The sequence below is a fragment of the Pipistrellus kuhlii genome, unplaced genomic scaffold (assembly GCF_014108245.1).
Source record: "Pipistrellus kuhlii isolate mPipKuh1 unplaced genomic scaffold, mPipKuh1.p scaffold_m20_p_10, whole genome shotgun sequence".
Classification (NCBI taxonomy): Eukaryota; Metazoa; Chordata; class Mammalia; order Chiroptera; family Vespertilionidae; genus Pipistrellus; species Pipistrellus kuhlii.
Genome location: NW_023425405.1, coordinates 37,060,013 through 37,072,217, shown reverse-complemented (window position 1 = coordinate 37,072,217; position 12,205 = coordinate 37,060,013). Strand labels below are relative to the sequence as shown.

The 12,205-nt window shown below is 35.7% G+C and overlaps 1 protein-coding gene across 14 annotated transcripts in view; it reads left to right on the top strand.

Annotated features, from left to right (window-relative positions):
* Positions 1-12,205, top strand: part of PPP1R9A (protein phosphatase 1 regulatory subunit 9A) — a 215,690-nt gene that overhangs the window by 137,195 nt on the left and 66,290 nt on the right. For 9 of the 14 annotated variants that reach the window (XM_036429369.2, XM_045578424.1, XM_036429366.2 and 6 more), the window contains exons 6-7: positions 1,714-1,849; positions 7,054-7,119. In XM_036429369.2, the coding sequence (XP_036285262.1) occupies positions 1,714-1,849; positions 7,054-7,119 (202 nt within the window). The remainder of the gene's footprint in view (positions 1-1,713; positions 1,850-7,053; positions 7,120-12,205) is intronic. The other 5 variants (XM_036429371.2, XM_036429370.2, XM_036429372.2 and 2 more) reach the window with 1 other exon arrangement.

Genomic DNA, 12,205 nt, shown 5'->3' with positions numbered 1-12,205 from the left:
ATTTAAAGAAAGATAAAAGATCAGTCTAGAAAATTAAGAAGTAAACTGCAGTTAGCAAAAGATAATAAATAGAATAAACACATGCACTTATATTATTTGTGTGTGTATGTATATGTATGTGTGTGCAATATATATAGATGAGGATATAGAACCATTGCAACTCAATAGTAAAAAGTCAGACAACTGGAATGTTTTAAAAAATGGGCAAAAGATTTGAAAAGATATTTCACTGAGGAAGACATGTGCATGGTCAAAAAAAGCATGAAAAGATACTTAAAATTATTAGTCATCGGGGCACTGGAAATTAAAACCATTATAAAATACAACTAGATACTCAGTAAAGTGGCTAAAATTTTAAAAGACAATACTAAGTGTTAGTGAGAAGGTAAAGCAACTTCACCTTTCATGCATTGCTAGTTGGAATGTAAAATGATACCACCACTTTGAAAAAAACAATTTGGCAAATATTTGAAAAGTTAAATATATACTTACTTAACATATAACATTGATTATTTGTCTTAAGGGAAATGAAAATTAATGTCCAAACTTGCACTCAAATGTTTATAGTAATTTTGCTCATTATATCCAAAATCCAATCCCAAATACCTACCAATAGATAAATAGATATACAAAATATAGTATATCTAGTATAATGAAATACTATTCAATTACAAAAAGAAACAGATTGCTGATACTTGCAATAACATGGAAGAATGCCCAAAACATGATAGTGAGCCAAAGAAGCCAGACACTCTCTGATTCCATTTATATGAAACTTTGGAATAAAGATAAGTCTAATATGGCCTGTAGGTAAGGTGATTTACTAAAAAAGAACTGATATATTTTAGTTTGATGGAAATAACCTATAACTTTATTAATGTGGTGTTTATAGGTTTACTCATTTGTCAAACTTATTGACCTCTACATTCAAAATAGATGTATTTGTGTGAATTATACCTGAATAAAGATGAAAATTTTAGTGTTTACAAATTTTATTTATAGTTGATTCTTAAAGGAAAATAGCTCAATTGATGAACACCTAAACATAATATCAAAATTAAGTCCTGTTTAAAACTTTAAAACTTCTCCAAAAGAAATGAATTAATTCACTAACTCTCCTTATTTTAGTTTTTCTTTTTAAATCTAAAACTAACAAAACTACATTTACCCCCTTTTTATTTCTTATCTCTAAAGTTATAGTAACTTACCAAAAAGCTAGTGCCTCTCTCTACATATATTTACCCACCTAAAGTATGTAACATATCTCAAAAAGTTTTATGAAATTTTTGTGTTATAAAGAGGACATTACTATGGAAATCTTAAGTTCAATGGTACAGGAAGTTAGGACTTTGCTGCCATATGTAGAGCATCAAAAGTGTGTATAGTATTGTAATACATCTGTTTTGTTTTTTCCCAAGGTAATAATTTTTTTTATGATCTTTTATTTATTTTTTCCTTTCTGTTCCTTTGGGCTACCACAAAAATTACTTTGATTGCTCAGCTAACCTCTCCTGCCATCCAGGCCTGCCATTTTAAGTATAGAAATGATTTTATTTTATTTTATTTATTTTTTTGAGGCTTCATGGATTCTGATGAGATATCAATCTTGGTCACTTCATGGATCCTGAAATACCAATCTTGGTTACTTTTCTTAGCACTTTTTTTTTTTTAACTGAACAGTCTAATTATATTAGTTCTTTAACCTTCCTACAGATTTGTTATTGGGCGAGAAAAACCAGGACAAGTGAGTGAGGTTGCGCAGTTGATCAGCCAGACGCTGGAACAAGAAAGGCGCCAGAGAGAGATGCTTGAGCAGCACTACGCCCAGTATGACGCCGACGACGATGAGGTAGGGGGCCTGAGCAGACATTCTTTTCCTGCATTTCTTTTCCCTAGGTTCCTCCTTCATAAAACTCTCTTTATAACAGTATGGCAGGTTCTTTGCAGTTTCCCAAGAGTGTGTGTGTAAGTTCAATCTCATGGAAAAGAAATATTACTTGCTTTTATATTCACATATGAATCAAATATAAGTATTCTGTTGATAGTGTGAAGACTTTGGAGTCATCTTTTATCACACTATTAAAAGAAATTCACTGAAACCATCACCAAAAAAAAAAAAAAAAAAAAAGTAAAAATAACAAAAATGGGAATGGTTACTGTCTTTATGGTTTGAATTAGGTGGGGCGGTTTTTTCTGTGTTTTTGCAATTTTTATAAAGTTTTCAGCCAGTATATAATGCTTTTTCCAGGGAAAAAAAAATCAGTAAACATTTGTGTGAAAAAGCACACACATACAAACACAGAAAAGCACTAACAATCACTGAGGTTTTTCAGGCTTTTCATTTTGTCCAGGAAGAGAAAGTTCCTTGGATCTGCTTGCTATGATTTGTGCTAACACAATGCAGAACAAAGCTTTCCCACCAGCACATATTCCAGAGAGCAGATACATATTGGAATAATTTTGCATCCTGTTCTCTGTAGAAGATCAAGTAAAGGAATAGAAGCTAACCCCCAAGTGAAAACGGCTGTCAGGAACCCTTGTGTGTTGTAATATAATACAGATGCTGGTCTATTTCTAACGTAAATGCCAAGTGTACATTGATATAATGGGACAACATGCTTTATTTTAAATGTGCATGTGTTTCATATTGGCATATCAAAAAATCCTTCAACAATTTAGTTGTAGTATTCCATGCTCCATAAACATGGTAAATATTCAGGTAAAATAAATATTCTTTATCCCAGCTGATTCAAGGACTTCATATGTTCAACCTCTATTCATCTGAATTTATTCTATGTTCAGAACTTTTTAGGTTCCTGGCCAGAATGTAGTGAAGATTAGTAAACAGACATTCAAATATTTTAATGTATTTTTAATCTGGAATGTTTTAACCCAAATGCATATTAATTTTTCACGTGCTTGTAGTGTAATGATTTACTCTCCATTTCTTAGAGTAGAAAATTCAAAATGATGCATTAGTTAACTTTTGATCAAAGAGTACATGTAAAGTCTTCACGTGAAAGTCTCCCATAATCCTGTTTTGTTGATTTTATTTTTTCACTTGCAGAATTCATTTGAATTGGCTAGTATTTTTTTTATTTTACTGAGATATTATATATGAAAATGTTATCTTGGATTTAGAAACTAAAGAAGTGATTTCCTCAAATACTTGAACATTCATCTTACCTAGTCTTCCATTCTCTGTGCTAGTGTTTTATGTTTTAGCAGAAGCACTGATTTGCTTTGGCTACAAGCCTATTTTAGGGCTGCAGAATGGATTCTGCAGGTCTGGTTTTTACCTGCTCACTCTGCTAGAAAGAATTTGGAGCTGAGGTTCAGGGAGTAGGGGTGACATCAGTGGTGGAGGCTGAGGAGACTAAGCTTTCTTGTCTCTGTGGGCCTCCGTGTCTCCAGCTGAGGAGCACAGGGAATGGGATTAATCTCTGAATTTTTTCCAGCTTCTAATATTCCATGAGCCTATGAAATAAAGCATCTGGTGAAACAAGAAAAGGGGGGAAAATAAAATAGGTTTTTAAGGTCCGTCAAGTGAAATTTTTAGATTATATACTACATACTTCTTCCAGTTATTTTGAGGAAGTGATCAAATTCACTCCCCAAAAGTTTTCAGTTCAAACAGGTAAAGTGCGCGTGCGCGCGCTCTCTCTCTCTCTCTCTCTCTCTCTCTCTCTCTCTCTCTCTCTCTCTCTCAGTAAATATAGATATAAATATAGATATACACATATCTATGTATATTATTTTCTAATGTAATAATTTTAGTAAATGCAAAAGGAATGTTTGTTACTCAACATTTATACTTAAGAAAACATCATGGATTTTTTTTTTTTGGCCAATTTTTGTAAGGAAAGCAGAGTTGATTGTCACTTAAGCGGATCTTTTCAGGGGGAATTGGGGTAAGTATTCAGTACCAGGCACTTTCCCCACATAATTTCATGTATCTTTACAGCAAATAGAAGAGATTCTTTTTTTCTCTAGAAATGCAGCAGCTTAAGCTTTTTCTGGTGTTTGACAGAGTTAGGATGGGAAGAGGGATCTTCCTGATTCCAAAGCCTGGACCCTGCACCAGGTTGCTCTTTCTGAACAGAGTGGACTGATGGGTGTGCCTGTGTTCAGGCGCACACAGACTCATTGGATAACAAAAGATGCTGCAAAGAGGGCCTGTGCTTAAGGTGATGGAGTATCTTGTAAGACTTTGATTCTGTGGCTCTGTCCTATATTTCTAATAATAAGGGAATCTAATTCTTGAAGGGTTTTTTACTCTAGGCCAGTGGTCAGCAAACTCCTTAGTCAACAGAACCAAATATCAACAGTACAACGATTAAAATTTCTTTTGAGAGCCAAATTTTTTAAACTTAAACTTCTTCTAATGCCACTTCTTCAAAATAGACTCGCTCAGGCTGTGGTATTTTGTGGAAGAGCCACACTCAAGGGGCCAAAGAGCTGAATGTGGCTCTCGAGCCGTAGTTTGCCGAACACTTAGGCAAATACTTAATCTATAAGTATCCTGTGAAGATAGGACCTAAAGAGCATACAAATGTTTTACAAAAAAATAGAGTTTAGATTTAGGTTAAACTTTCTCTTCTGTCTGCAAGTTGTAGAAATAAAAATCAGGTGCTACTACATCACTCCAAGTAACCCTCATTTTACTGAATGTCATGGGACCTTTCCTCTGTCTCTCGCACTCACGCTCCTCTCTGTGTTACATGCTCCCTCTCTTGCTGTTGCACACCACTTTACCCAAGTGTGCCAAGCTGAAACCAACTGTTAATTTCCTGTGCATAGGAGAGATGAAGGCTGTACAAATGATTAAAAGTCACTCTTGTGTAAACACTTTATCTATGTGACTTAAATTCATTTCTTTTACTAATGCTACCAAATACTTTTAAATTGATTTGAGTGTTGTGTCCCTATTTTTTATTTACTCTCTTTGTTAATAAAAAGTAAAATGTCCAAAAAATGTAATGGAAATGAGATTAATTATTATTGGTTATCCAGAGGGTAAATGGTCCTTGAATAATTTAGTTAATTTGATATCTACTTGAGTAATTCATTGATTAACATAACTTTGTTAATCCTGAATTGTATAATCAATCAGTTGGCTTTTTCATGCTTCCTATTTATAGAATAATTCTGTGATTTCAAAGATAAAATCATTTTTATTTGACAGTATCCCCTGTGACATTCCCTGGGCCAGCCAGGAAAACCTCTAATTAAATGCAGAACCACCAAGTTCATCCAAGTAACTCCAGTGCCAGCATTTAGATCATCGTTGTCTACGAAGGATAGATAGCTTCTGGTTTTGGTCAGATTATCCAAGGTTGATTCTGACTTGGGACTTGTCACATTGACAGAGGGGAGTTGCTTGCTTGAACTGCCTACAGGGAAAACACTGTAATGTGATAAATATGTCCAGAAATTGTAAAAGTATAGTGGAACCATAGTTGGGATTAAAACTACTTTATCATGTATAGTATGTGCTTAGATATATCTGGTTTAATGCTTTAGGAAAGCATAAATGATACCCCCAAAAAATTAAAATATAAAAATAATACCCAAACTCTGAATTTCTTCATTTTTCTAGCTTTTCTTCTTCAAGTATTTAAACTACAAGAGTTTATAATAAGCAAACAACCAATTCAACATAATTTGTATTCCTATATCTTTTTACACTCAGTGTTAAACATTCTGATTTTTAAAAGCAAAGTGGCTTTTTAAAATGGCTCTACCTGAAGGCTAAACGTGACTTTTAAAAATGGCTTGTGAAAATGGTTTCACCTAAAGGCTAAAAAATAAAAGAGATTCTATAAAGAAGAGGAAGATAGAAGTCTGAAAAACTGAAAAAATTTAAATGTAGATCTGTGATTAGTATTTACATTTCTGGATTTAATAGAATTATTGTTCATTTCCCTTCTTCCCTCCCTCCCTCCCTTCCTTTTTCTTTTTCTTTTTCCTTTTTTTTAAACAATCTGGAAAGTAGCCATGGAGGATTTCAGTAAACCCTTCAAAGAGTTGGCACTGTCCTATGAAATTCTGGGGTATGGTAAATTTTTCAACTAGATTTTAATTTTCAATAACAAATTAAATCTCCTGTCACACTCCACAACAATCAATCTTTAGCATTTGAGTGGTGAAGTGATGTAATTCTGGTATGTTTTGTGTCCTGTGGGTCTTCTGTGCATATCTGGGGCATCTCTATCCGAGTTTTTTGTAATGTGAAACACTGTGTGCTCAGACTGGAAATGAATCCTGAACTGGTACTGTACCACTTTTTTAAATTAGAAAATAAACATTGTTGTTATATTAAAATGGGCTACTTTACATGCACATTTAAAGTTATCTGATTACTTTGCTTTTGCCTCTTTCTATATCCTTTTAAACTATACCATTTATTACATTTCAAAGGCTTAGATTATAGATGGCATTTCAAAGTCTCTTTAGGCAGTATTTCATAACTATGTTAATCATCACTCCCATAATGGAGGCCCCCTTTTTAAAAAACTTAATTTAATCTTTCTGTAATTTCTTTCCATTACTGGAAGTTAATATCATTATAACTAAATCATAACAATACTATTAATAGTTAATTTTTTTAGAATCTTTTAAAGTATCGAATACAATTTGAAGCAGCTACCTACATGTACATGCATTTTCATTGCTTGTGTTAACGTAATAATTGAAGGCAAAAATATAATAGAATTATGGTTTGCACAAGTGTTAAAAGGTTTACAAGAATAGAGTTTTTATGTGAAAGCATTAAAGAGATAGCATTATATTTGACTCATGCTGTTTGCTGTTCCTGGTTGAAAACAGCTTGTGTTGCTTGAACAAGAGATTGCAGTTATTATGGATGGCTTTTTAATAATATGAATTGACTTTATTCTGTGTTTATAAGAGTAGGGGCATTCTCTTAGTTCTAGAAAGTGTGTGCTACAGCAGGCACCGGAACTTCAATGGTTGATTTCTTACCCTTTACCGTTAAGCTGCTCTCTTTAGTGGGGCAAATTCTCCTTTAATTTTTGTTGTCAACTATTTTAGAACACGGTGGCTGACTTGCAAGGAGTGTCTGGCAACTGCAATAACAATAACAACTATTCCCTTAAGGTTTGTTTTCTGGTGGGGAACAATGCTTATCTGTACCTTCCTGCCTCGTGTGTGAAATGAAATCGTCTCTGTCTTATTAACTAGCTTGATGCTCACAAGATTTTCTCTAGAGCTGTGTGTTGTGAATGTTGAATAATAGTTTGAAGATTATTGTTTAATTCTGAAACTTGAAACTACATATCTTAGATGCAGAACTGGACTCACTTTCTAATATTTAACTGTGGATGTTTTTAACCCTTAACACTTTAAATACTTTGTAATTCATATTAAAGGAAAACAAAAGATACCTGACAACAGAGTTGTATGATGTTGGTACAATACAGCAAACAAAAGTAATTTATATTGTCTTTAAATCCATCCATTTTCTTTTAATACGTGTTCTTAATTTTAAAAAACATGAATGCATATATCTCTAAATTATCATAGTAGTTACTTGCATGGCCTATATAGTGGATATGCTAAAATGTCTAGAAATGTGTTATACTATAAATAAAATATTCTTATTATCTTTAGCTGCCAGTAAGAGAGAGGAGCTTGAAAAGAGAAGTCAGTTTTTCTTTTTCTGAAACATGAAAAGATGCCCACATATAAGCAATGAGGATGCGAAAATGAAAAACCAAAATGAAATATTCCACACTCACTGAATTGATTTAAATGGGATATTTTATGTTTGGGTGGGAATGTGGGATAAAAGGACCTATTATTCTCTGCATATAGGAACATAAATTGGCCCAAAACTTGGAAAGACATTTGGTCGTTATCTAGTAAAGTGAACAAACAATTATATTTCTTACTAAACACCTTATGTACATGAGCTATAAAAATATATAATATTGTTTTTAATATAGAAAAAATGGGTACAACTGATATCTCTATCAATAAGAGACAGTGAAAATATATTGTAGTATAGGCATACAGTGGGGTAATATGCAGAAGTTGTTTTAATAAGTCATAATATCTGGTGGACTCTGAGGAATGTACCATTAAAAACAAAAAGGCACAGAAGATTACAAACAATATGATTTCATTTATACAAAGTTTAAAATCCTGTAAAAATAAATAACACATTGCTTAGTTATTATAAAAATCTCTTTAAAAAGAGACAATTAAGAGTGATAAAAGCAGATTTACTCTGTAGGGTAAGTGTTTGAAATAGATTCAACAAGACACACACACATAGAGGACCATAATTAAAATGCAATGGTTCTGCTTCTGTTCTTGAACTAGGTTATTAGTTCATTGGTGGTGGTTACATCATTATCCATTATATTTCTATATGTTACAAAGCACCCTGTACCAACTCAATATTTAATGAAAAAGGTTAAAGTCTGCCATGTAGAGTTGCTTCAATTTAGCAGTTATGAAGATATAAAATGAATAGTTCCTGTTCTTCAAGGACTTACAAAATGACTTAAGAATCTGTGTCTCAAACTTGCCTCGATGTGAGGATCTCATGGTACTTCTTTAAAATTATAAATTTCTGCCTTGAGCCTCAGACCTACTGAAACAGAATATACTTGGTAGACAATCTAGGCTTGTGGGAGTTTGTGGGGAAGGGGTTAGCTGCAATCAGAGCTGGAGTTGTCAGAGCCAGGAAAATGGATATAGAGACCTTCGAGCCCTCGTATTGCAGAGATTTGCAAAGAGGTATTGCTGCCAATAACCACCAGATAGCCATAATGAGGAAAGGAGTAGGATGATTCATATATGTACACACACATGTATATATATAACTTCTGGTTCTATTTAATGACCTATTAGCATTTTTGTAATCATATGAGTCAGTTTTTATATGAACAACCATATTTTCCAAGATTTAATTAGTTGTATAATTATAGAATTATTAAAATAATGATAATACATATCACTTTGGTCACTGTAGTTGTTCTCTTCTGCAGATAAAATTCAGGGAAATACAAATCTCTTAGTCTCTTCCCACAGTTCTTCTGTTGGCATTAGAACAAGTGCTTCATTGTTTCCTTGGAAAGAAAAATGAAACTCAAGGAAAGCTGCCAACTTGAAATTGCAGTGTGACATTTGAATTACAGAGGTCTACTTTGGTCTGTTGGCTGTTCAGTTCTGGGTCTCAGTGGGAAAAATAGGGATCACTGGTTCCCTCCTCATATAGAATATATTTATCAGTGACTTAAAGACAATAACATTTATGTCTTAGTAAGTGGGTAACATTATTAAGAGGAATTGAATTGGGACTATTGAGTCATGGAAAAATATAGTTTATACTCCCAAGAAGCTTGCTATTTTGCTGTGGAAATAATAAATATATATGGTAAGGAATTTAAATCATTTTCAAGGCAACCTGTCAAAAGACCAGATAACCATAGTGTAAAAGAATCATTACAACTAAAGACACAAAGTAAAAGCATGAATTTGAGATTCATAGTTTCAAATTTGATGGCAAGAAGTTTTTTTTGTTATTTTTGTTTAAATATTTTCTATAATGGAGAAGCCAGCTCAATCCCATATAATAAAGAGGTAATATGCAAATTGGCTGTAATGCTGTTATAAGATGACAGTGCCCATAAAGGGGGGTGGGGGGCAGCTGCTCCACGCACCTGCTGCCAGAGTCCCGTCAGCCCCACTGGGGGCCTTGGGTCCTCCTGCACCCCCCACTGACTGAGGCTCAGGCAAGCAGGGCCAGCTGAGGTGCAGGTAAGCCTTGGATGACAGCTACCCAGCTGCCCAGGGCCAGCCTGTGGCACAAGTAACTAGGGCCAGCTGAGGCTTGCGCTGCTGGCAGTGGCAGCAGCAGCAGCAGCAGAGGTGTGATGGGGGTGTCGCCTTCCCCTGATTGCTGGGTCGCCTCCTGCCCCTGAGGGCTCCTGGACTCTGAGACAGGGCAGGCCAGCCTGAGGGACCCCACTTCCCCTTTCAGTGCATGAATTTTCAGGCACTGGGCCTCTAGTATTCTATATATTCAAATAAATAAAAATTCCAATTTTTACCTGCAGAGAAGAGTATATAGAAAGGAATAGTGGTTGGAAAGACTTTGAAAAGGTGAATTGAATAATATTGTAGAAACTTGAAAAATCATCTGAATTTCTAACTTTTTTCCCCATTAAATAATATGTGGCAGAAATGCTCTTTGATCTGAACTGCCTTTTCAAGTGTTTGTGTATGAACCAGCCTTGGAGATATAGTCTTTCCTTCTGGAGCAAGGGCAGTAATATGGCCTGTTATAAAAGATGAAGGTCACTCAAACTCTGGGGTCCTCTCTTGTCATGTCTATGTATCTAGACATTACCTGGCCCTATTCTCATTACTCTTTGGAAAGTGTGGCTTGAGGTTTCAGCACAAAAATCACGATAGACTCTATCAGCTAGTATGTAGAACAATTCTGGGTTAGAGGAAAGTTCTAACCTTGCTCAGGCAACACTGACAGAGAGACACACCCACTGAGCATGAAAGGAAGGCATTTACAAACGCCATGGCAAGATGCCTGGTAAATCTTTAGAACTGTGCCTGGTTCGCTGAAGAGATAATGGGTCAGGGCATATAATGCTAGTCAAGGAAAAATAGCAACAGTTGTGCTGCCTTTCAACTCAACCTCTATTGTAGTTTATCACGCCAACTTTGCATTAACTCAGAGAGCAAAAGACCTCAACTTTTTGTAGAGGGGCTTTGCTGCTCTGAGGGAATATTGGTCCTGTCAAGAAGATTTTTCTTGAGATAGACAAACGCATGTGAGAAACCACTGATGAGTACTTGGGTCCTGACTGGTTTATAATACTGGTGAAACTGTTCGGAATTCTGTCAGCCTCACCACCTTGGAAAACGTCACCATCCCTTATGTTCAAGCCAGATTCATAATTAGACTCCCTATTGAGATTTCCTCTATAACAGAGTCCCCGTTGTGAGAATCAAGGCTATGGCTTCTGAGTCAGACTCCCCAAACCTAAATAGATTGTGTTCGTAATGATGACTCACCTTTATACTGCTTCAGGTGGACATTGGGAGTTTGGTTAAAACATGAGTAATTACTGCACTGCTCAAAACTGAAAACTACTGCACCTTATTACTGGCACAGAGCTGCTCCCATGCCCCTTGCTGCTTCCCCCCTCTATTCTGACCTTGAGGAGAAAGATGGCTAGGGTTAGGCCTGAGCTCTTTTTGTTCTCTAGAGAGACCAAATGCTACATGAACCCCTTGAGTAGGCTGGGGAACTTTGAGAGGGAGGTACCCAAACTTTATGGTTCTGTGAATAATGGTTCATAGGTCTCCATCTCACCAAGTCCCATAGTGAGAAAAGACACCCAGATTCAACTGATGAGTTTTGGCAGGGTTCACTGGAGGAAAGGAAGCGAAATGGTCTTGCCCTTTGGGCAAATGCAAGATGATGCTGTCATTGTTTCTAATATAAGACTTATAATGGAATTGATGTGTTATATGCCTGCACTTCTTTGCCCCACTCATGCCGAAATGGAGACCTCCCATTCAGGGACTGCCACAGTAATAGTAGGACATATAGAGCACTCTTCCTGTTTTCTCCCATGTGGTCCAGAAACAATACAGAATCCCAGGAAGAGAATGGGAAATCACAGCTTATTTAAATATTTAATGGCTGGCAGGACACCTGGGCCATTTCCCAACACAACACTTCATGTCTGATGCAAAACATACACACACACACACACACACACAAAACAAAACAAAACAAAAACACTAACCTCCCACACTCCTCCCCCACCGCCAAACACACACACACACACACACACACACACACACAAAAGTGGGGGCAGCCATTAATCTTCTACTAAATTCTTATGGAAACTGAAATTGAAGCCTGATTCATGGGGGCCATGTGACTCTCCTACCTGAATTATCTCAGTTTGAGATGCATCTACTTGAACACTCTGTTAAATTGCCAATCTGGCCCAATAGCAACTTACATTTACTTGAATAAGTATAGCTTCCCATTTAGGGGAACTTTACCTCTAGAAGCAAGGCCTCTAGCTCAGTGAGGCCTTCAGTTCATGGAGGTTGCCTTAATGCATGGGCTTGGTTTACTGATGGTTCAGCTAAATTGCCCCATGCTGCCTACTGCCTTCTAGCACTGGCTATGCTCACC